The 25984-nt window shown below is 37.3% G+C and overlaps 1 protein-coding gene across 1 annotated transcript in view; it reads left to right on the top strand.

Annotated features, from left to right (window-relative positions):
• The window catches only part of TNIK (TRAF2 and NCK interacting kinase), a 949249-nt gene that overhangs the window by 819697 nt on the left and 103568 nt on the right, over window positions 1-25984 (top strand). The window contains 2 exon segments of the mRNA XM_053710136.1: window positions 4083-4261; window positions 4352-4472. Coding sequence (XP_053566111.1) covers window positions 4083-4261; window positions 4352-4472 — 300 coding nt within the window.

Raw genomic sequence — 25984 nt, 5'->3', positions numbered from 1 at the left:
GAGAAGGAAAACTATTACATCTCAATCATGTGCCTAGAATTTTATCTCTGGCCTTTTTTTTTATTATTATATTTTACACCGACAAAAAACATTCTTTCTTAGCTTCTTAAAAATATATAGTTTGTTCTTAAAATTTTTGTTTGGTCTCTAATTTTGAAATAAGTTTGTCAAGCAGTGATGTACACTTGAAGGTTGAAGTTGACAGACTTGTCTTCTTTGAGCCTCATTTACTATGTTAATATTGGTATATATAATATTCATATTAAAGTCGGAGCGTATCTATATACTAATTAAATTCAAAATAGATGTGCTTGCAAAGTTTGTGTTATTGCACAAAATTCTTATGGAATTCTACTGCATAATGACATGAAAGTACATTTGAAACTGCTTGGAAAATAGTCTTTCATTTATGATTGGACCTTTTTGAAGCTTGTAGGTTTGCACACATATGCCTTTTTGTTAGTATTTGAATACCCATTACAGATGTAAAAAGGTCCATTGCTGTGCCATTCAGGCTGTTCACCCTTTCTTGACACGTTTTGTCTTTTTATTCATACTCATTAAACTATATGTATAATTTACAAACAGACTTAGCAGTAGCTTTACTCAGCTTGGAAGTATTTTCTGTTCATTTTGGAAAGGAATAAACAAAAAACTTGGGCCAAAAAAAACTCCCATGTTTCCTACTGTCCTGATATCCCCACTTGATACTTCTCTGCAGGCCGTAATCTCACAGCCACTGCCCGCGGATGATGGAAAGATCATGCCGCGGAGAATGAAATCTAAAAACAAAGCGGTAAGAAAACATATTTTTTTTCTTGCCTTTTTCAAGGGCAAGTTTTAATGGCAGTATATATAGGAAATAATCCAACTTGTTTGTCGATATTTATAATTAAATAATCACCAAATACAGACAGGTTTGCACACTTAATATATACATATGTGGCTATAATTTGTCAGATCCCCAGGGGGAGTAAAGACACGTTATTTTTTTCAGATATTAATTTTTAGTCTTCCATTTTTTGCAATATTTTCAAGGAAATATTTTACTATACATTCTATATTTTACTGGGGATAAACTAAATAAAACTTTGTTAATCCAAAGTAGTTATGGGTTTATCCGATACTCACATAATAGGAAGTATTATAGAAATTATGAAGTTTTGCTAATTTTGCAGAAAGCAATATATTTTGTGTATTTTAAAAAAGAAAAGAAAAATACATTATCGATAACAATAGTATTTAATAAAACAGTTATTTATATTTACCATGATTATTCCTTTAAAGGTGTTTATTTAAAGTTAATATTATAGGATTTTAAATGGATAACATTCTACTCAATCTCCTTTGAAAGAAAAGCAAATACTGATATGCATGAGCAAATATCTGACAAACATTTCTGAAGCATATTATGATTTAGAGTGGGAAACGTTTCTTGGATAGAGTGCCATGAAGAATTTTTCTTTGTGAGTTAGATGTGCTCGATAAACGTACATAAACATTACCATGCTAGCAAATACTCACAGAATATTTTATTCTGGTCCGTAAAGCCTTCACCGTAGAAAACCGTATAAAGGGCTAGATTACAAGTGACATGCTAATGTTTGCGTGCGAGCAATATAAGAATATTGGCACGTTAATTTGCATGCGTATTGCAAGTTTAAAGTAAATGCATTTGCCCTAGCGCAATCAAATTTAATGCGCGTCAGGTTAGCACGACTGAAGACCTTGTGTAAAGGGTTAGGGCTAAAATAAAAGTTGCACCAGACACAACATAAATATATTATAATATACTGTTACACTCATGTAAACACTATCTGATAAAATAAAATATTTATATAAATATTCATAAGCATGTTTTATAAGGTTTCAAAAGTATATGGTGTATGGCAATGTATTTGACTGTAAAGGGCTATAATATATACAGTACATTAGCATTATCACATATATATATATATATATATATATATATACTTAATAATAAAATGTAATTTGAAGAACATAAGAATGTAAAATATGTGTAATATCTTAAGGCACGTTATTGAAATTTTAAATATAAAATATTAATAGTAATTATTACAAATTATTATGGATACTGTTTTATATATATATATATATATATACACTTTCCCCCCATGTATTATTTAGACTTTTTTAGTATATCTAAAATAATTATTAATAATTACTATTATTTTTAATATTTCAATAATATGCCTTATGATAACTAATTTTTCACGTGCGCTAACCCGATACTGGGTTAGACCTAAAGCACAAAGCCCAAAGCTCATTAAGTATATTTTACATGCCCATGTTCTTCACATAGAAAAAAATATATAAATAGATATATAGGTATATATATATATATATATATATATATACATACATTTAAAAGAAAATAACATTGTATCCTGTATGTGAAGAACGTAGGAAAAATTTTTTGCAAGTTTTTAGAGCAGACCCTACGTCTAATGTTAATGTTGAAAATAACAGATATTTTCAAAATTGCAAACTCATAACAACTGTAAACACATTTACATGCACTGAACTTGTTATTTTATTAAGACAACAGTCTCACTGTACATTAAACCCAGGGATATTATTTCTCTCAACATTTTATAGAATGTTTTACCAAGTATTTTGTTAAATAGCACTTAACTTCTGAAACCATTTAATGTATGGTCTTGCAAATTAATTTCAGCACACATTAAATTCATATAAGGACACTTACACGTTGGAATAAAGGCATTCAGTGCACAATTACATCTGTGCTTAGAGGCACAGTAAAAAGAGGCCATGCATTCCACATTGTAATTAAATTAACTGATATTTTTATTCAATGTGACTTCTTGCTGTGTTAGTGAACTGAGTGGCTTTTCCTGTATATTTGAAGAGCGAATGAGTAATTATATATATTTTTAAAACTAACGTAGAGCTGTTAGTGCTTTATGAATATTCTGAAATTTAGTGATATTCAATAAGTTTCTTTCTCCCTGAATCCTCTGCCCATGATGCATTGATGACTACATTGCTCTCTAATATAGGGGGAAATGGTAAGACTGATGACTGCAATGTTTTGTTCACCATTTGCATGTTTCCTTCCACAGAATAAGCGAACCCATTTCCTGTAGAGTCTCCATGCTTCTTCACTGCGCCACCTGCATTCGCTTTCTAAGCATGTTCAAATAGCACAACGTGCAGTACAAGTTTTACACTGTGATGTCCTGGTATTGAAATTATGCCGCCATTTCTTTTAGCAAGTCATTTCAAACTCACAGTAAACTGAAAAAATGCACAGTAAACTGAAGAAAAAAAATAATATATATATGTTATGGGTAAAGTCAGATGTCTGGGTAATCCTACAATTATCCTCGTAAAACGGACATTACCCACGCCGCTGTGGGTAAAGCCAGATGTACAGTAATTCCCCATCTACACTATTTTTTTTACCTCTGCCTAGGGTGTTGAAGGGGGGAGGGGGCGCCCCGCCGATCCTCTGGCATTCACTCCAAGTAAAAAAAACCCAGGTGGAGAAAAAAAGTGGAATGGGGGAATTATGGTGCATCGTTTATATGTTTGATGCAGTGACTCCATGAAGGGCATGCACTCTAAGGGGATTTGTGATCTTACATCGGGCTTTACCTACAGCCGCTTGGGTAATGTCTGTATTATCTCGGTAATCCTAAGATTACCCAATATCATACTTTACCCATAACATATATATACACACACACACACACATTTTTGTATAATTCATATTAAATCTTGAATTTATCACAGCACAAGAGAACTTCGTTTTTCAGTTTACTATGATGGTGATACAACCACAGAAGTAGTCGTCATCTGTTATAAACACCAGGCAACTGTTCGATTGGTAATAAGATCAAACATGATATTTTGATTTCTTGCGTTACCTCTTGCCGCAAACATTGTCTATTTGTCTGATTTTAAATGTGTGTAATTTTGTTTTAGCTATTTTTTGTGTCGGTTATGATGCCATTGAACAACCACTTTCAAAACGCAGCAAGTTTGTCTTGTAAGTTTCTGAACAATTTGATTGCAATATAGTGTGATTGTTTTGACAGGATCTTACTGCATTAGCCAAAGAGCTGAGAGAGTTGCGCATTGAGGAAACAAATCGACCAATTAAGAAGGTGACTGACTATTCTTCCTCCAGCGAGGAGTCTGAGAGTAGTGAGGAGGAAGATGCAGAAAGTGAGACTCAGGATGGGACAGTTGCTGTGAATGACATCCCAAGACTCATGTAAGACATGCTTGCTGTTGTTTATGACTGCTACATACTGTTCAGATCAGGTTACTCTTATGCTAAAATATCATGTTATTTCATTATTAGACCAACTGGAGGGTCATCTGGAAATAATGAGCCATATAATGTGGGAACACAGGGTATAGAAAACAATCAAACAGAGGGGTTCAGAAGTGCTTCAAGAGAAGGCACCTTAATGATACGAGAGGTAAGATGTGCAGATAAATGCTCAGTTCTGAATACTCTCTTTGCATACTGTAAATTTCAACTAGCCAGTAAGGAGACTAAATGAAATAATGTGTGTATGCATTCATCCTTTAGAATATGTTTAAGCTGTTTATTTCATTTTAAGGTGTTGTGTTTCTTTTGTTTGTAACATAAAGTACTTTTATTCTCCACACCACAAAAAGTGTGAAAAGAATGAACGGGAAATGGAAAACATGAAAACAACAATAATAATGAAACAAACGGCTAAAAATGGCAAAAAAATTACATATACGTGTGTTTTTCCGTATTTGCACAATTTGTATTAATATGCACTCTTATTAGGTACATTCGTATGCCAATACTAATACTAAAGTCATATGAATATTTTAGCGTGATCTATTATCAGTCAAATTGCACTGAAAGTCCATGTAATGAAGTGAACAGTCAGGAATGCACCTTGCTTAAAACCTATTCAAGCTTTAGTACTAAATATAAAAAAGTAAAAGAAGAAAAAAGACTAATCTAATACTGGTAGTGTTTTCTTTTTCTTTTTTTGTTCGTTTGTAAACTAATTGGCAGCCATCAAGAATGGCATTGGCCTTCCATTTGTGGGAATGAGGAAATAAGCCCCCTTCTCTTTGTAGTGTCCAAGCTGAGGCTATATACCTGTTAATCAAAAACCTTCTAGTACTAATGGCTAATTCTCAAAACTCTTCATTTTGGAGTGAAATTATAGTGCAGACTTTACTGTGGCAGCAAGTAAAATGATGAAACCTGGAAGTCCCAGAGAGATGAGAGCTAACTGCCATAGGAATGTCTTTGGAATGCAGAAATATTCCTATTACACAGATACATAAAACAGACTAAACAAAATAAGCTAATTTCAAATCTTAGCTCATGATCTGCAGTAATCTCAATTTACAGCAAATACAAATTAAACTGAAATGTTTCACTACAGTATGTCAGTAGATATGTGTCTTATGTCTGTATATATGTTTGTGTGTGTGTATATATATATATATATATATATATATATATGTGCATTTGGGAATTTTGAGCAAACTTTACCTGTTTGCATCTGGCAACATAAATCAGTGAGACTGCAGGTAAAACATGCATAGAGAATATAATGAGAATTGTGAGAGCTTCAGACACACCCAGGGAACTCCCATGTTCAGTCAATTTCCTAAAACTGTCAGGATTATTTCACTTCGAAAAAATACAAAGTGCAGTGTAATTTTATAAAATAGTCACAGGAATATATAATATAAATTTGTTAAAGTTGCAAAAAATCACTCAAACTACAATATAAAAAAATCACAATCCTTAATGCATTGCTATATACAACGTCTAAAACCATTTTTACACAAAATAGAAAGTATTACGTTTAAATGTAATAAATCTTAAAGGACCAAATGTGAAATCAGTTAACAAAACTATCATGTCATGCAGGGAATGCCCTGTAGAGAGAAATAGCAATATTATCCTTTATAGAATCTGATGAGGGATCTCAGGGCTGGAGGATCTTTATAGATAATTTCACCTGAGCATTGTGCCCCAAGTCACACCTAATCATGATAAAAAGCTTTCTAGATATAATGCAAGTTCACCCACATTGTATTTGATTGTTGTGTTGTATTATTTACTTCCTATATGTCCCTTTAAATTGTTCTGATTGTCCTGGTAGGGACCCATAAACACCCATTTCTCTAATGAATATGCAAATGTTGGGTGTTTGCATCAGAGTTTGTGTACTTAGGAACCCTCATCAAAAAAAAAAGACGATAAACAAGATCTTTCTATCAAGATATGCTGGATACTTTTATATGGTCAATAACACCGCAATCTTCTATCATATCTGCTATTCATTTTAAGATTATGCTACAGTATTAGACCCCGACTGCATTTCTTTTTGCACCTTCTTACGTAGCAAGACACAGTAACAGTGTTTTGACATTTGTTCTGTTCTATGAAGAAATAAGGTTTATAATAACAGTTGTTTGGTTTTATGATGTCATGTGACATTGTACCCTACTATAGCTCTGTTCTTTCAACAAATTTCCTCCTTTTTTCTTTGTTTTTCCACTAATCACCACTTAGATAAGGGGACATTAAAGTATTTTTTAATATATTAATTGTATATATCATCAATATATACTATGGCTCCTGATGGTGTCAATATTTCATTCATCCAGCCAGTGGTGAATTATGTTTCAGGTTCTTTGATTGTTGGCTAACTAGTATACCCAAGAATAGTAACTATAATCCCCAAGATATAGTGAAAAGTTGTTACAGGTATGAAAAATGTAAATTACAACATCTTGATTATATGTGTATGTTTTATTTTAAAAATGGGCAAATTACAATAATTGGTCTGAAACTTTGTAAACTAAATTAAATATTGTAAATATTCCTTTTTTTTTTTACAAGCCAGAACGGCCTTACTGAATTACAATGCCAATTTTCTTTTGTAGTAATCAATTGAAACCAATATATTTAATATGGTAAACTAACTAATAAACGTATGCTTCCAGTCTGTATCAGGTAAATCAAATCAATATTTATACAAAATGCAGTTGCCTTTTAAATGCTTTTAAGTTAAAATATGTAGAAGGTGTCATCCTTTTGTATTTGATAAACTTCAGAGCTAAATATTATTCATGCAGTTTCAGTTTGTAAGTAGTATATGTGAAGAATATTACATTGTAGGCAGGCAAAAATGATTTTATGATGATTCTGCCAAGTTGTGTACCCTGTTTGCCATTGGTGTTCGTGCCTATAGTTCCTGCTGTTCTGTCTTTATTACAACATTTTTATTGCACAGCAACAGAAAATATTTTCATGAATATTAAATGAAGTCCAGCAGGTAATCACTACTTATATCAATTATTATTTAATAAAAAGGCATCAAGAACCAAAAAATAATATTGTTACAGAAGATAGGTCTTGCATTTACATAGATTTTAGTGTTTCATTCTGTCATCACAATAGGCTGTTTTGGTGCTTAAAGAGTAATTTAAAAGATGGGTTAATAAATGACTGATATTTGGATGAAATAAAGATTTTTAGTTTGGATTACTCTAATCCTGCTGTTCTTATACTTTGCTTATAAATCAGTGTAAACTTTTATTAATGCAGTGCACAAGCCTCAAAGCAAACTGACAAAATAATGAATTCTCAGAATTATATTGTAAATAATTTATTTCTTCTGTCTATGCCTCACTGGCCAAGGTATGTGCCAACGTGGGTCCTGTTCTTCAGGCTTTCATTAAATAAATGTCAATCTTGCTGATACCTGAAGAATAAATGTCCTGCAGAGCTGATATCCATTATATATATATATATATATATATATATATATATATATATATATATATATATATTTTATTATTAGTATTGGTTATTTGTAGAGCACCAACAGATTCTGTAGTGCTTATATATATATACACACACACAGTCATGGCCAAAAATATTGGCACCCCTGCATGTATGTCAGATAATGCACCACTTCACCCAGATGTTTAGGCATTCTCATGTTTATTGCTTTTGTTTGTATTGGTATGACACAAGAAAGTGGAGAACAAAAGCCAAATCTGACACATTCCATGCAAAACTCCAAAAATGGACTGGACAAAATTATTGGCACCTTCTCAAAATTGTAAGAAATAATTACATTCCAAGTTTGTGATACTCCTGTAATTTGTAATTAAATTCACCTGTATCAATTAGCAGGTGCTGACAATATAGAAATCACAACGGCAACCAGTTAAAATGGTGAAAAATGTACTCAACCTTTCTGTTGTGTGTCTCTGTGTGCCACACTGAGCATGGAAAAGAGAAAGAGCATTGAAGAATCGTCTGAGGATTTGAGAACAAAAATTGTGGAAAAGCATGGACAATCTCAAGGCTACAAGTCCATCTCCAGAGATCTTAATGTTCCTTAATGTCCATTATGCGCAACATTGCCAACACAGCCCATGGCACTGTAGCTAATCTCTCTGGACGTGGACGAAAGAGAAAAATGTATCAGATTGCAACAAAGGATTGTTCGAATGGTGGCGGAGCAGCTGTGTCCTTGCATACCTGGTAAGCTGTTTACAGGCTGGACAGCAGAGTTGACAGGTAAGTGCCTTTTTTCTTCCAGGTGGGTAAATTTTGCACTTACATGACTCATTACAATATTGTTAAGGGATAAATTAATCCTTAGTTAGGATAAATTGGGCATGTAGCAGGGCAATGTGACTGAGACAATATTCTCTTTCAGAAATGAAAGGGTTAAATATTTAAGGCTCTTAATTTTCATTGAGGATAAAAATGTATTTCTGACAGAAAGACTTTAATCGTTACGGTCTGGTTAACAGGGCTAACAGTATAGGGATTTTACTTTCGTTTTCCCTCAGGCTATATCGTAGCCTCTAGCATTATTTCAGTTTCAATAGCAATCAGGAAGTTGGGTGAGTTTTTCCCACTTATCCAGTGGCGCAGTTAAAATTCAGCCGATCACATGACCTGCGTCTTTGCATCGCAACAGTCTTTTGCAGATGTCGAAAGTGACAGTTTAATCCCTTGTCCTCCACAGTTGCTGACAGGTAGGCGCCTCAGCTAGACTGAGGTGTGGGGTTCCTTAGAAAATAAGATCGTTTAGAAAGCGATATTTGTGCAAAAGTTTTTTTCTGTGCGAAATAACTTGGATACCCTAGCTACAGAGTATTTGATAAGGGATATTAATAAAAATCTTTGTCATTTTTACAATATATTGAGCTTATATTAGTTTTTTTGCGATCATGTCCGATACAGATCAGGCTCATGATCAATTAAATTCCTTTCTTCTGTTTAGAGAAAATCAGATTGCTTCTCCTTTGCAGTTCTGTTCCTCATGTGTTAAAAAGACCATGCAATGTAAAGATAAAATGTTATTTACTGATACTGTCTCTCAGGATGATGCTGTTGATATTATTACACAGCCTTCTCCTGTAGCGTCCCAAGCCTCTATAGCGTCACATGCAAAGCCCTGCGGCTCCTCTATAGCTCTAAGAAGAGCATATGTAAAGGCAGAAATTGCTGCGCAAGTATCTTCAGCGGTATCTGCAGCGTTAGCAGCTTTTCCTAGATTAAAGGGGAAGCGTAAAAGGAAAATGAACTCAGATAGCAGGGTTTCTGATTCCTGTAATACTCGAATGTCTCTTCCTCTTAGGGATAGTAAACCCCAAAATGTTCTTTTATGATTCAGATAGAACATACAATTTTAAACAACTTTCCATTTTAATTCTATTATCAAATTTTCTTCATTCTCTTCTTATCCATTGCTGAAGGGACAGGAAGCTGAAAATATCTTTTTAGTCAATCATAAGAGACAAATGTGTGCAGGCACTAAATAGCAGCATCTCCCACTAGTGTATGATATGTGCGTATTCATTTTTTAACAAGGGATAGTAAGAGAACAAAGCACATTTGAAAATAGAAGTGAATTTAAAAGAGTCTTAAAATGACATGCTCTATCTGAATCATGCAAGTTTAATTTTGACTTTCCTATCCCTTTAAATCAGATGAGGAAGATGATTCAGAACTTTCAGAGGTTGAAATTTCTGACTCTGACAGTGTATCTCCTTCATCTGAAAGGGACGGCAGTTCTTTCAAATTTAAGCTTGAACACCTACGTGTTTTGTTAAAGTTTACTTTGGACGACTCAGACACTCCTGTCGTGGTCAACCCTAAGAAGTCTAGTAAGCTTAATAATTACTTTGAAGTGGCTTCTACTAAGGAGGTATTCCCGGTCCCGGACTTCAAAAAACCGGGGGTATCCTTTTCCGTCTCCTATTTTTAAAAAAATGTTTCCAGTTGCTGACTATCGTGGAGTCATGGCACACGGTCCCTTAAGTAGAAGGGGCTATTTCTACTCTGGCCAAAAGCCACAACTATTCCCATTGAGGATAGCTGCTCTTTTAAAGACTCCATGGATAAGAAGATGGAGGTTTATTTAAAGAGAATTTACGTTCATCTAGGTCTTTTATGGCAACCTGCAGTATGTATTGCCACAGTGACTAGTGCTGCATCTTACTGGTTTGATGCATTGTCTGACTCTTTTCAGGTAGAGACTACTTTTAGATGAGATTCAAGACAGAATTAAAGCTCTTAAGTTAGCGAATTCTTTTATTTGGGATGTTATTTTGCAGGTGATTAGACTGAGTACTAAGTCATCTAGTTTTGCCGTATTAGGTCGTAGAGCCTTGTGGCTAAAATCTTGGTCAGCAGATGTCTCCTCTAAGGTCAAACTGTTGGCTCTTCCTTATAGGGGAAAGACATTGTTTGGTCCGGGGCTAACAGAAATTATCTCCGATATTACGGGTGGAAAAGGGTCTTCTACCTCAAGATAGAAAGGAATAAAACGAAAGGTCATCAGAGTAATTTTTGTTCCTTTCGTAGCTTCAGAGGTAAGTCTTCCCCTACGTCTACCAAGCAGGATCAATCCAAGCCCTCTTGGAAACCCAATTAGTCTTGGCACAAGGGGAAGCAATCCAAGAAGCCCTCAGCTGACTCTAAATCTGCATGAAGGGTCTGCCCCCGATCCGGGATCGGATCTAGTGGGTGGCAGACTTTCACAGTTCTCTTAAGCTTGGATAAGATATGTCCCAGATCCTTGGGCTGTGGACATAGTATAACAGGGTTACAAATTGGAATTCAAAACTTTTACTCCCAGTGACAGGTTCCACCTCTCAAGATTATCTGCAGACCAGATAAAGAGAGGGGCGTTCTTGAAATGTGTTCAAGATCTATCCTCCCTGGGAGTAATTGTACCTGTTCCAGTTCAGGAACAAGGTCTGGGATTTTATTACAATCTGTTTGTTGTTCCCATAAAAGAGGGAACTTTCAGACCTATTTGAGACCTAAAGTGTTTATTCAAATTTCTCAGAGTACCGTCCATTCTTCCTTTAGAGTCCATTCTTCCTTTAGAGTCCATTCTTCCTTTAGTGCAAGAGAGTCAGTTCATGACGACCATAGATCTAAAGGATGCTTACCTTCATGTTCCCATACACAGGGACCATCACAAGTATTTGAGGTTTGCCTTTCTGGAGAGGCATTTTCAGTTTGTGGCACTTCCATTTGGCCTTGCTACAGCTCCCCAAATCTTTTCAAAGGTTCTGGGAGGTCTCTTGGCAGTGGTCAGGTCCCAAGGTATTGCGGTGGCTCCTTATCTGGACAACATACTGATCCAGACTCCATCTTTTCAACAAGCAAAATCTCACACAGAGATCTTGTTGTCTTTTTCTTCGCTCCCATGGTTGGAAAGTAAATCTGGAAAATAGTTCCCTTGTTCCAGCTACAAGGGTAGTGTTTTTAGGGAATATAATAGACTCCCTATTAAATGAAAATATTTCTGATGGAGGTCAGAAAGTCCAAGATCCTCTCCTCTGTTCGACCATCAGTGGCTCAATGTATGGAGGTAATTGGACTAATGGTTGCTTGCATGGATTTCGTTCCCTTTGCTCGGTTCCATTTGAGAGCGCTACAAATTTGCATGCTCAGGCAATGGAACAGGGGTCATACAGATCTATCTCAGAGGATAGATTTGGATCAGTTGACAAGAGAGATTCTCTCCCTTGGTAGCTTTCTCAGGAAAAATTGTCTCGGGTACATGTTTTCGAGACCTTCCTGGGTGATTGTCACCACGGACACCAGCTTGCTGGGCTGGGGAGCAGTTTGGGGTTCTTTAAAGGCTCAGGGACTGTGGACTTGGGAGGAATCTGCTTTCCCCATAAACATCTTGAAGTTGAGAGCAATTTTCAATGCTCTGATGGCCTGGCCTCAGTTGTCTTCAGTCCAGTTTATCAGGTTTCAGTCAGACAACAGAACTTCAGTTTCTTACATCAACCATCAGGGAGGAACTCAGAGTTCCATAGCCATAAAGGAGATGTCCCGAATTATCTTGTGGGTGGAAGCTCACAACTGCTTTCTATCTGACATTCACATTCCAGGAGTGGAAAACTGGGAAGCGGATTTTCTGAGCAGACAGACTTTTCATTCCTGGGAGTGGGAACTCCATCCGGAGATTTTCTCCAGCCTGATCTTAAAATGGGGGTTACCAGAGCTGGACCTGATGGCATCTTGGCAGAATGCCAAATTCCCGAGATACGGTTCGAGGTCAAGGGATCCACAGGCAGCTCTGATACATGGAATTTCAGGTTGGCATACCTGTTTCCTCCGTTTGCTCTCCTTCCATGAGTCATTGCTCGTATAACGCAAGATTTGGTATGCAGATCTAGTGGAAATGTCATCTCTTCCACCTTGGAGGCTGCCTCTGAGAAAAGGACCTTCTACTTCAGGGTCCCTTCCTTCATCCAAATCTTGTTTCTCAGAAGCTGACTGCTTGGAGATTGAACGCTTAGTTCTGTCTAAGCGTGGGTTTTCCAAGTCGGTCATTAAGACCATGATTCAGGCTTGCAAGCCTGTTACTAGGATGATTTACCATAAAATATGGCGTAAATACCTTTATTGGTGTGAGTCCAAGGGCTACTCCTGGAGTAGGGTCAGGATTCCTAGGATATTGTCTTTTCTCCAGGAAGGTCTGGAGAAGGGTTTGTCAGCAAGTACTCTGAAGGGTCAGATTTCAGCTCTTTCCGTTTTGCTACATAAGCGTCTGGCAGATGTGCCAGATGTGCAATCTTTTTGTCAGATCCTGATTAGAATCAGGCCTGTGTTTAAGTCGGTTGCTCCACCTAGGAGTCTTAACCTTGTTCTTAAAGTTTTGCAGCAGGCTCCGTTTGACACTATGCATTCTATAGATATTAAGTTGTTATCTTGGAAGGTTTTATTTCTTGTTGCCATTTCTTGAGCTTGGAGTGTCTCAGAACTCTCAGCTTTGCAATACGAATCTCCATATCTTATTTTTCATGCTGATAAGGTGGTCCTTCATACTAAGTTGGGGTTTATTCCTAAAGTTGTTTCAGATAGGAATATTAATCAGGAAATTGTTGTTCCTTCTCTATGTCCTAATCCCTCTTCCCATAAGGAACGTTTGTATTGTTGCACAACTTAGATGTTGTGCGTGCTCTGAAATTTTACCTAAAGGCGACTAAGGATTTTCGCCAGTCTTCTGCCTTGTTTGTTTGTTTCTCTGGGAAACGTAAAGGTCAGAAAGCTACAGATATGTCTCTTTTTCTCTGGTTGAGAAGTATAAAATTGTTTGGCCAAATTTTCCAAATTTGATACTTTTGTCTCAACTGAGGCTTCCTTTGGGAGAAAGGTTTTGCAAGCAGGGGTGCCTTTTGTTTAGATTACCTGTCTTGTCCCTCCCTAATCATCTGTGTCCTCTAGCTTGGGTATTGACTCCCAACAGTAATTGATGATTCCATGGACTCACCGTGTCTTCAGAAAGAAAACAAAATTTATGCTTACCTGATAAATTTATTTCTGGACACGGTGAGTCCACTGCCCCACCCTTGTTATTTTTTTACTTGAACCTCAGGCACCTCTGCACCTTGTGTTGCTCCCTTTTTCTCCATTTCCTTTCGGTCGAATGACTGGGGGTTGTGGGTAAGGGAGTGATACTTAACAGTTTGCTGTGGTGCTCTATGTCTCCTCCTGCTGGTCAGGAGTGGTATTCCCCACAGTAATTGATGATTCCGTGGACTCACTGTGTCGAGAAAGAAAGAAATTTATCAGGTAAGCATACATTTTGTTTTTTCTCAATTTTATTGTGTCATACCAATACAAACAAAAACAAATAAACATGAGAATGCATAAACATTTGTAATTGCAACAATTTTTTGTTCTTATTGACGTTTCAGTCTCATGCCGAGCGAAGACCAATTGTACATCTTATCCTCATTAATCCTCATTAATTATCCTCATTAATTTCTTTGTCGTAATCTAAAAAAAAATTGATGTAAAGATATGTGAATAAAAAGTTAAAGATTTATTGAAGTTTTAAGACCAGAGAGTGCCTCTTCATATTAAAATAAGTGCATTCAGATTGTAAAACAGTTTACATAATTTTTTCAAATATCAGTTATTTTCCCTCTCAGGGATTTAATTTCATTCTGAAATTGTGAGCTTTTCAGTTCCTGTTAGAAATGGAAGTGCAGAACACTGTTATATTCCACACAGCCATTGGCTGCACACTCTAGTGACCTGTTTATAACTGTCCCATTGTTTTATAAACATTAAAACTGTACACTTATTTTTTCAATATTGAAATAACTAATGAAACTTTAAAAAATACATCTACATGTTATTCTCAGACTAATCTTTTCTTTGAATACATCATTCTATTTAGAATTTACTGTGTTTAATGTCCCTTTAAGATCATAATTTATGAAAGTTAATGATCTTGTAAAGGTAATGTAGGAAGACAAATCTGCAGGGATAACATGGTAAAAAAACAACAACTATACAGATCTAAGCATACACTGATTATCTGTATTAACAATGGGTTTGTATATTGTGGAAACAGGGAAACGCAACACTAATATCTTGGCCCTACCTAGGTAATACTTATCAGTTGAGATCTGATCCCAAAAAAGGGCTTTGGTAGAAATAACACCACCGCTTTTACCTATATGAAGATGCCCTCATTTTCTCATCCTTTATTCCTAGTTCTGTCCGTCATAGACCTATTTGAAGTAGTTATAGGTGGTGGCTGTGTAAACTATATAGCTATATGACCCCACCAGGCTGCTTACACTATCTCTGCCTACTCACCTGGTATTCTGTCTCGCTTACGGGTATCACCATCACTGATAAAAATGGAGGCTGACACAAGAATGCAGTGTAACAATGGCAGTTTTATTAAGAATTATTGAAAACATGTAACTCAGTATGCAGCTTACATGCAAAGCAAATATTAAACTATGAACGTTTACTTATCTTCGCATTTCAGATAAGGCATTAATAGCTGTGCACAAGGGAAGACAGCAGAATAGCAGCGGTCAGGTAAAGCATCATCAGGCTGCAGATGGGACAGGTGTTCTATATCACCAGAACAACTTTCCCCTTGATCTAGACTCTCCTCCTCTTAGAACATCTAATAATTTAATTTAGTGTAACAGGCGTATCTAATATCATGTCATAAAAAAATGTGTAACAATGTGTTAGTTAACAGAAGCTGTTTCTCAAAATAACATGTAGCAAAGTGCAAGATTCTTGCAGGAAAAATTCTCGCAAACAGTGTATCCATTGGAATGTACCCCCTCTCCCTTTCTAGATAAGACGCTGCTCTCTGGGAAGGCAGCAGAGCTAAACAATGAAAGCAGCAATACATGTGAAACAGTGTAACCTAACTCTTAAAGGCATTTTTTTAATCTTTTTTTATAACCACAGCAGTTTTGCAAGCCTTTTTCCAACCATCCAGAGTTAGCAGAGTTAGTTTATGTATTATCTATTGGACCATATAATGACAGGTTGTGTCCTTATACTGGAATAAAACTTATTTAAAGGGACAATCTACTCAAAATATTTTGTTGTTTAAAAAGATAGACAATCCCTTTATTACCCATTCCCCAGTTTTGCATAACCAAAACGGCTATATTAATATCCTTTTTACCTCTTTGATTACCGTGTATCTAAGCCTCTGCAAACTGCCCCCTTATTTCAGTTTTTTTGACAGACTTGCATTTTAGCCAATCAGTGCCCTCTTATAAGTAATTCCACGGGAATGCGCACAATGTTATCTATATGAAACACATGAACTGACGCTCTCTAGCTATCAGCAATTGTCAAATGCATTCAGATAAGAGACGGTATTCAAGGGCTTGGAAATTAGCATATGAGCCTACCTAGGTTTAGCTTTCAACTAAGAATACCAAGAGAACAAAGTAAATTTGATAATAAAAATAAATTGGAAAATTGTTTAAAATTACATGCCCTATCTGAAAGTTTAATTTTGACTAGACTGTCCCTTTAACAGGGTTCAAATTTTTCACTAGGATCTTTCATATGGCGTTTCTCTATTGCACCTTATTTTCTGGAGAGCAGATCCAAATGTCTATAGATTGTTATTCACATAATGTTTGTGGTGCTTACCATACGCTAAAGTCTTTGTTATAAGCTTGATTCATGTTTAGCCATTTTTTGTGCGTTTAGTTGATTTTCTTTAGCTGGAGGCCTTATGACCGTTTTACTTTACATATCTTTTTCTGATTGCGCTTTTCTTTGTATTCTTCCAGTCAAAACTAATTTTGTGTTTCAATCTTCTAAGGGTTTTTTGTGTAACAGGTCACTTTCTCATCCACATTTGTGCAGTTGGATTATTTTCAGACCTACTAGAACAGACAGTATGTGTTCATATGGAATTGCATTCTTTACTTCTCAATATAAGGAGAGTCCACGGCTTCATTCATTACCATTGGGAAATACTGAACCTGGCCACCAGGAGGAGGTAAAGACACCCCAGCCAAAGTCTTAAATACCTCTCCCACTTCCACTATCCCCCAGTCATTCTTTGCCTTTAGTCACAGGAGGATGGCAGAGAAGTGTCAGAAGATTTTGGAGTTGTTCCTCAGGAGGGATATATGCCTTTCGTTATGGAACTGGAGTTTTAAGTAGTCTTGTCAGCCTCTCAGTGAGAGCATTGACGAAAGTTAGAGCCTGGAGATGCAGGGAGAGACTTTCTGCGAACCCATCCAGAATGCCTGCTAACAGCTTCTTTAGCAACCAGTGTTGACGATTTTCACTGTCTGCTTTTTTCACTCAAGTCCATGTCGGGAGCGATGCTACAAGACTGTCACACTTGAGAGGCTGTGTCTCTGTTCCACAGCACTGATTCTGGTAAGATCATTTACATGTTTACTTATATTGAAATTGCTGAAAACAGGGTCACAGTGTGACTCTTTTTATCTTTATAGAATCGTGGGTTAATATCTCCTAAGGGAGGTTATTGAACAGTGGGGATTTATCAAATGTGTAATTTGATTTATGCTGCTTTATGTGTGAGAATTATTTTGGGCTCATAGACTGTTGTTATGCGGTAACGGAACATACAGGTGTTTTACTTTCATTTTGAACGCTGCGCAGCTTGTAGCTTGGCACGCTTTTTCTCATAGCAGGGGCCGTCCTGCATTGCGCACCAGGTGACTAGGTGTGGTCACACTTTCGTTTTCTCTTTCCTGACCGAGCTAGCTGTCGGAGAGGTCGCTTCTTCTCTGGTTGCCTGGGTCTAGGAAGGGGTATAAAGGTGCAGTTTTTGTGAGAAATAAAAAGTGCATTTATTTGTATCCTACTGTTGTTAGCGCAAGCTATGGAGGATCCTGATATGCTTGAGGGTACTCCCTCTATTCCTAATAGTAATACCTGTCTATATTGTGAGGAGGCCTTGGTGTGCCCGCCCTCTCAACTATGTTCCATATGCATCATCAAGGTTATTATGTCTAAGAAAGTTAACCCCTTTAGTACGACTGAGCAATGCAGACGCGTCAGGCGCTCTGGCTGAAGTCCTGGTCTGCGGACATGACTTCTAAGTCTAGACTACTTTCCCTTTCTTTTAAGAGAAACATTTAATTTGGTCCAGGCCTGGACTCCATTATCTCCACGGTTACGGGGCAAGGGTGCCTTCCTACCGCAGGATAAAAGAACAAATATAAGGGACAAGGATCTAATTTCCGTTCCTTTCGTTCTGAAACTATAGATCTGAAGGATGCTTACCATCACGTTCCAATCCACAGGGACCACTTCCCGTTCTTAAGGTTTGCGTTCCTGGATCAGCACTTCCAGTTCATTGCACTTCCGTTTGGTCTAGCTACGGCCCCAAGAATCTTTACAAAGGTTCTAGGAGCTCTCCTGGCCATCGCCAGAACCCAAGGTATAGCAGTAGCTCCCTACTTGGACAACATTCTGGTTCAAGCACCATCCTTTCAGCTAGCAGAAGACCATTCGGTATTTCTTCTCTCTTTTCTTCGATCACATGAATGGAAGATAAACTTAGAGAAGAGTTCTCTCATTCCAAGCACCGTGCACGGGAGGGTGGGGGCGGGCGCGTGCACGGGGAGGGAGCGGGTGGGAACCGCTACACTGCAGAAAATGGGGATATAAAAAATATAATAAAAACTAAAATCCAAACAATCAGCAAGGTGGTGGGGGTTTGTTTGTGGGGGGTGGGGGGTTGGGGGAAGCTACACTACAGAAAAAAACAAAAAAAAACCCAAAAAAGCACTTTTTATTGTAAACTGGGTACTGGCAGACAGCTGCCAGTACCCAAGATGGCCCCCAATAAGGCAGAGGGGAGGGTTAGAGAGCGGTTTTGGGGGGGATCAGGGAGGTTGGGGGCTAAGGGGGGGATCCTACACAGTAGCATATGTAAATATGCTAAAAAAAATTTCATTTTTTTTTAAAAACCCTTTTATTTTAGTACTGGCAGACTTTCTGCCAGTACTTAAGATGGCGGGGACAATTGTGGGGTGGGGGAGGGAAGGGAGCTGTTTGGGAGGGATCAGGGGGTGGGATGTGTCAGATGGGAGGCTGATCTCTACACTAAAGCTAAAATTAACCCTGCAAGCTCACTACAAACTCCCTAATTAACCCTTTCACTGCTAGCCATAATACACGTGTGAGGCGCAACAGGATTTAGTGGCCTTCTAATTACCAGAAAGCAACGCCAAAGTCATATATGTCTGCTATTTCTGAACAAAGGGGATCCCAGACAAGCATTTACAACCATTTGTGCCATAATTGCACAAGCTGTTTGTAAATGATTTCAGTGAGAAACCTAAAATTGTGAAAAATTTTACGTTTTTTTTAATTTGATCGCATTTGGCGGTGAAATGGTGGCATGAAATATACCAAAATGTGCCTAGATCAATACTTGGGGTTGTCTACTACACTACACTAAAGCTAAAATTAACCCTACAAGCTCCCTAAAAGCTCCCTAATTAACCCCTTAACTGCTGGGCATGATACACTTGTGGTGCGCAGTGGCATTTAGCGGCCTTCTAATTACCAAAAAGCAACGCCAAAGCCATATATGTGTGCTATTTCTGAACAAAGGGGATCCCAGAGAGGAATTTACAACCATTTATGCCATAATTGCACAAGCTGTTTGTAAATGATTTCAGTGAGAAACCTAAAGTTTGTGAAAAAATTTGTGAAAAAGTGAACAATTTTTTGTATTTGATCGCATTTGGCGGTGAAATGGTGGTATGAAATATACCAAAATTGGCCTAGATCAATACTTTGGGATGTCTACTAAAAAAAAATATATACTTGTCAAGGGATATTCAGGGATTCCTGAAAGATATCAGTGTTCTAATGTAACTAGCGCTAATTTTGGAAAAAAATGGTTTGGAAATAGCAAAGTGCTACTTGTATTTATGGCCCTATAACTTGCAAAAAAAGCAAAGAACATGTAAACATTGGGTATTTCTAAACTCAGGACAAAATTTAGAAACTATTTAGCATGGGTGTTTTTTGGTGGTTTTAGATATGTAACAGATTTTGGGGGTCAAAGTTAGAAAAAGTGTGTTTTTTTCCATTTTTTCCTCATATTTTATAATTTTTTTATAGTAAATTATAAGATATGATGAAAATAATGGTATCTTTAGAAAGTCCATTTAATGGCGAGAAAAACGGTATATAATATGTGTGGGTACAGTAAATGAGTAAGAAGAAAATTACAGCTAAACACAAACACCGCAAAAATGTAAAAATAGCCTTGGTCCCAAACGGACAGAAAATGGAAAAGTGCTCTGGTCACTAAGGGGTTAAGTCCATTTGTGGCTCAGTGTATGGAGGTAATTGGTCTCAGGGTGTCCAGCATGGACATAATTCCTTTTGACAGTTTCCGTCTCAGACCGCTACAGTTGTGCATGCTGAGGCAGTGGAACGGCGAACTTTCGGATCTGTCTCAACAGATTTCCCTGGACAACCAGTCGAAAGAAACGCTCTTTTGGTGGCTCTGTCCAGATCATCTGTCCCAAGGGACATCCTTTCTCAGACCATTCTGGGAGATTGTGACTATGGACGTGATCCTCTCAGGATTGGGAGCTGTTTGGGGTGCCAAGAAGATACAGGGCCTGTGGTCTCAGGAGGAACGCTCCCTCCCAATCAACATTTTGGAGCTTCGATCAATCTACAATGCTCTGAAGGCTTGGCCGCTTCTGGGTTTGTCCCTGTTTATCAGATTTCATTCAGACAATATAACCTCGGTGGCTTACATCAATCATCAGGGGGGAACGAGAAGCTCCCTAGCAATGAGGCAAGTATCTTGGATTCTGGAGTGGGCAAAGGCCCACAGCTGTTCGCTGTCAGCGATCCACATTCCGGGTGTGGACAACTGAGAAGTGGATTTTCTGAGCAGACAATCTTTTCATCCAGGGGAATGGTCTCTCCTTCCCAAAGTGTTTGTGGAGAAATGCTACAGGTGGAGGACGCCGGAGATAGATCTCATGGCATCTCGTCTCAATACCAAACTACCCATATATGGGTCGAGGTACAGGGATCCTCAGGCGGAGCTAGTAGATGCATTAACGGTGCCTTGAAGGTTCAATCTAATCTACCTTTTTCCGCCTTTACCACTCCTTCCTCGGGTAGTGGCACACATCAAGCAGGAGCAGGCGTCAGTAATACTGATTTCTCCCTTGTGGCCGCGAAGGACGTGGTTTGCGGACCTAGTGAGGATGTCATCTTCTCCTCCATGGAAGTTACCTTGTCACAGGGATCTGCTGGATCAAGGTCCTTTTGGTCATCAAAATCTAGATTCTCTGAGGCTGACTGCGTGGAGATTGAACGCTTAGTCCTAGCCAAGAGAGGTTTTTCTTAGAGAGTAATTGATACCCTCATCCAAGCTCGTAATCCAGTTACTCGTTGCATCTATCATAAGGTGTGGAGAACCAGCTTATTCTGGTGTGAAGAGCGTGGTTTTCCTTGGCATAAAGTTAAGGTTCCCAGGATTCTATTGTTTCTTCAGGATGGTCTGGAGAAGGGTCTTTCAGCCAGTTCCCTAAGGGGTCAGATTTCAGCCTTGTCTGTTTTACTGCTCAAGAGGCTCTCTGAGCTTCCAGATGTTCAGTCTTTTGTTAGGGCTCTTATTAGGATCAGACCTGTGTTCAAATCTTCGGCTCCCCTTGGAGTCTGAATCTGGTTTATTTGAGCCTATGCATGAAATTGATATTAAATTGTTGTCCTGGAAAGTTCTCTTTCTACTTGCTATTTCCTCTGTGCACAGAGTATCTGTGATTACCGCCTTGCAATGTGAGCCTTCTTATCTGGTGTTCCATTTGGATAAGTCTGTCCTACGTACTAAGGGTTTCTCCCTAAAGTTGTGTCAGACCGCAACATCAATTAAGAGATTGTGGTCCCTTCTTTGTGTCCTAATCCTTCTTCTTCGAATAAATGTTTACTTCATAATTTGAACGTGGTTCTTGCTTTGAAGTTTTATCTTCAAGCTACTAAGGATTTTAGACATACTTCTTCCTTGTTTGTGGTATATTCTGGGAAGCGTAAGGGTCAAAGGTCTCTTTGACTTCTTTATCTTTTTGGTTGAGGAGTCTTATCCGCTTAGCCTATGAAACAGCGGGACATAGACCTCCTCAGAGAATTATGGTTCATTATACTAGAGCAGTGGCTTCCTCTTGGGCCTTTAAGAACGAGGCCTCTATGGATCAGATTTGTAAGGCGGCTACCTAGTCCTCCTTACACACTTTTTCTAAATTCTACAAATTCTTTTGGGAGAAAGGTTTTGCAGGTGGTGGTGTCCTCAGATTAGGGTCCGTCTCTTTTTTTTGTCCTTCCCGTTATCATTTAGTGTCCTCTAGAGCTTGGGTATAAGTTTGCCAACAGTAAGGAATGAAGCCGTGGATTCTCCTTATATTAAGAAGGAAATCATAAATTATGCTTACCAGTTAATTTAATTTCCTTCTGTATAAGGAGAGTCCACGACTCCCGCCCATGTTTCTCCGATGCAAAGTTCAAGAAGTCACCAGCACTTATTCGTTAAAATTTTTTTTTATTGGAAACACTATTAAAAAAGCGACGTTTCGGGGTATCACCCCTTTTAATAGTGTTTCCAATAAAAGTTTTTTAAAACTAATAAGTGCCGATGACTTCTTGAACTTTGCATTTATATTGGGGTAAAGCAGCATACCTCTGTCACTCGTGCACTATTGTCTGATTTGCTGATCCACTCTACCTTTTGCATGTTTCTCCGATGGGCGGACCCCTAAATTTTGTGTTTTCTTCTGGCACCTTTTTTACCCTGATATTTATCCTACTGTTCCTTATTCCCTCTGCAGAATGACTGGGGGATAGGGGAAGTGGAAGAGGTTTTTAAGCCTTTGGCTGGGGTGTCTTTGCCTCCTCCTGGTGGCCAGGTTCAGTATTTCCCAACAGTAAGGAATGAAGCCGTGGACTCTCCTTATACAGAAGGAAATGAAATTATCTGGTAAGCATAATTTATGTTTTTTTCCTCCTCGATATTATTTATTGATTTTGCAGATATTAACTCGTTATGCGTTTTTTTTCCCTGTTAACAGGGCTATTTTTCATTCCTAGTTTTTCTTCCAACTCTTTCTTTTAGAAACGTATACCTTACATTCATGATTATGTTTAAATTTCATAGTCCCAGATTTGTTTCATGTCTTTTTATCTTATAGATTTATACTATATATACTATATTTTTTGTAATATTTTACAACTTTTGCTTGTTAAGCTTTGTGGGTTCAGGATTACAAATGGTTCAGTCATTTGTAGCAACACAGATTATTGTTCCTTTGGGCACGATTATGTAATGCTCTCTGGCCTGACGAGATTTTATAAGACGTCTTGTCAGTATTACAAGGCACCATTTTGTTGCCATTTTTTCCACGGCTGAGTGTTTTTTCAGTCTATCTTTGCATTTTAGCAAGGAAATTTGACTTTTCTGATCTTGTATTTGAAACAATTTAATGTATTTATACTTCAGTTTTGTTGTCCTCTTTTATTTTGTGCGCACTCTTATATCGAGAAGTACTGCTTGGTAATCATCTGATATGGTAAGCATTAGCTAGGTAGGGCCAAGATAATTAGAATTTAAATGATCAACAGCAGAAAATTCTATATCTTGGCCTAAAAACCTAGATAATGCTTACCAGGGTTTCCGTCTCTTGCACTTTTGTCCTATGATAGACAGTCTAGGAATGAGGGATAAGGAAGTGAGGTCACCTTCATATAGGTAAAAGAGGTGTAGTTATTTCTGTGCATGACCCCTTTTGGGAGGAGATCTCAACTTGTAAGCATTATCTAGGTATTACGCCAACATATCAAATTTTCTGCTTTTGATTATTTAAATCTCTTTTGCTTAGATAATACTTTTGAAATGTATCCAGCTATACAAGGCCTGATACATTTGCTGAAAATCTAAGTAGTGCTATAAAAAAAAAATCATGTTCTTTTTACTAAGCTTTACTCTCTGGTTATATGGGTTGTAATGATATAAAGGGACATGGAAGTCAAAATTAAACTTTCATGATTCAGACTGAGCAAAAAAATTAAAAACAATTCTAATTGTTATCAAATGTGCTTTTTATCGTAAGATTATTCTTGGTAGGCTCATGAGCATGCACATATGTTGAGCACTATGTGTTATAAATGTTTGTAAGAATGTTATATATTATTGGAAACACTGCTGCCATATAGTGCTGAAAACACATGCACCATCATGAGCCTTTCCTAAGTATGCCCTGATGGAAAGGAGGAAAGTTTAAACAACGGATACCAAAAGAATGATCTAATTTCTTTCATGTAATTGGCAAGAGTCCATGAGCTAGTGACTTATGGGATATACATTCCTACCAGGAGGGGCAAAGTTTCCCAAACCTCAAAATGCCTATAAATACACCCCTCACCACACCCACAATTCAGTTTTACAAACTTTGCCTCCTATGGAGGTGGTGAAGTAAGTTTGTGCTAGATTTCTACGTTGATATGCGCATCTCAGCATGCTGAAGCCCGGTTCCTCTCAGAGTGCAGTGAATGTCAGAGGGATGTGAAGGGAGTATTACCTATTGAATGCAATGGTCATCCTAACGGGGATCTATTTCATAGGTTCTCTGTTATTGGTTGTAGAGCTTCATCTCCTACCTCCCTTTTCAGATCGACAATATACTCTTTTATATACCATTACCTCTGCTGACTCTCGTTTCAGTACTGGTTTGGCTATCTAATTTATGTAGATGAGTGTCTTTTAGTAAGTAGGTTTTCCTTTATTTAGACACTCTCAGCTATGGTTTGGCACTTTATTTGTAAAGTTCTAAATATAATGTTTGTACTTATATTTGCCATGATTCAGGTTTATCAGTATATTTCCTTTTTGCAGACTGTCAGTTTCATTTTGGAAAATGCATATATTAAAAAAAAAAAATTCTTACCTGGAATTTTCAAATTGACTTTCTTTTTAAATTGCAGGCTGTTAGGCTCGCGGGTGCGCAAAATGCTATAATTTATTGCGTCATTCTTGGCGCGATACTTTTTTGGCGCGAGAATTACGTTTTTTGACGTATTTTCGGCATTTCCAGCATCTTAGTTGGCGCCGAGAATTTTCACATAGTTACGTCATCTATGACGCTCGTGTTTGTTGCAGACGTTCATGGCGCCAAAAAATATTTTGTCAGTTGTGGGCGTCATACTTGGCGCCAGTTTTCTGACATTATTTAAGTCTTTATTTCATTCTGCTTCAAGTTTTCAGAGGCTTATTTTGTTTGCATTTTTTCCCCATTCCTGAAACTGTCATTTAAGGAAATTAATATTTTGCTTTATATGTTGTTTTTTTCTCTTACATTTGCAAGATATCTCAAAAACTGTTCCTGTATCAGAAAACACTGTTGGATTCCTGATGACTGATATCAGTCCTACCAAAGCTAAGTTCATTTATTTTAATGTTATGAATTTTTATCTTTAGCTATGGTTTTCATTAAGTTATCATGATAAACTTTTACATGCAGAGTCCATCAGTATTAATGCATTATCTATTGCTATTCTTTTAACATATAATGTACAAGATATACCTAGGAATTTATAAGAATATTTTTCCGATTCTATTCTAAAGGCTTTGTCTGCCATCCCGCCTTCTAATAAAATGTAAAGGTCTTTTTTAAACTTCTCATTTAGTTGATGAATTTTCAAATGACCGACAACATACTGAATTATCCTTCTCTGATGATGATTTATCTCATTCAGAATATCCTTCATCAGATATTGACACCAACAAATATACTTTTTTACTTTTAAATAGAGTACATTTGTTCTTTGTTGATAAGGTGTTGATTATATTGGATATTGAGGAGACTAGTCCTTTTGTTTTTAAGACTACCTAACATTTAAATTCTGCTCATTAACCTCCTGTGGTTTCTTCAGAGTTTTTTTTCCAGTTCCTGATACTAGGGAATGGAATAGGCCTGGGACTTCTTTTATTCCTCATTTAAGGTTTTTAAATTGTATCCTTTGCCAACAGTTAGTTTGGAGTTTTGGGGAAAGATCCCCAAAGTTAATGGGGCTATCTCTACTCTTGCTAAACATACTACTATTCCTATGGAAAATAGTATTTATTTTTAAGTT

The sequence above is a fragment of the Bombina bombina genome, chromosome 4, assembly GCF_027579735.1.
Source record: "Bombina bombina isolate aBomBom1 chromosome 4, aBomBom1.pri, whole genome shotgun sequence".
In the NCBI taxonomy this organism is placed as follows: domain Eukaryota; kingdom Metazoa; phylum Chordata; class Amphibia; order Anura; family Bombinatoridae; genus Bombina; species Bombina bombina.
This window is presented reverse-complemented; position numbering and strand designations above follow the sequence as displayed.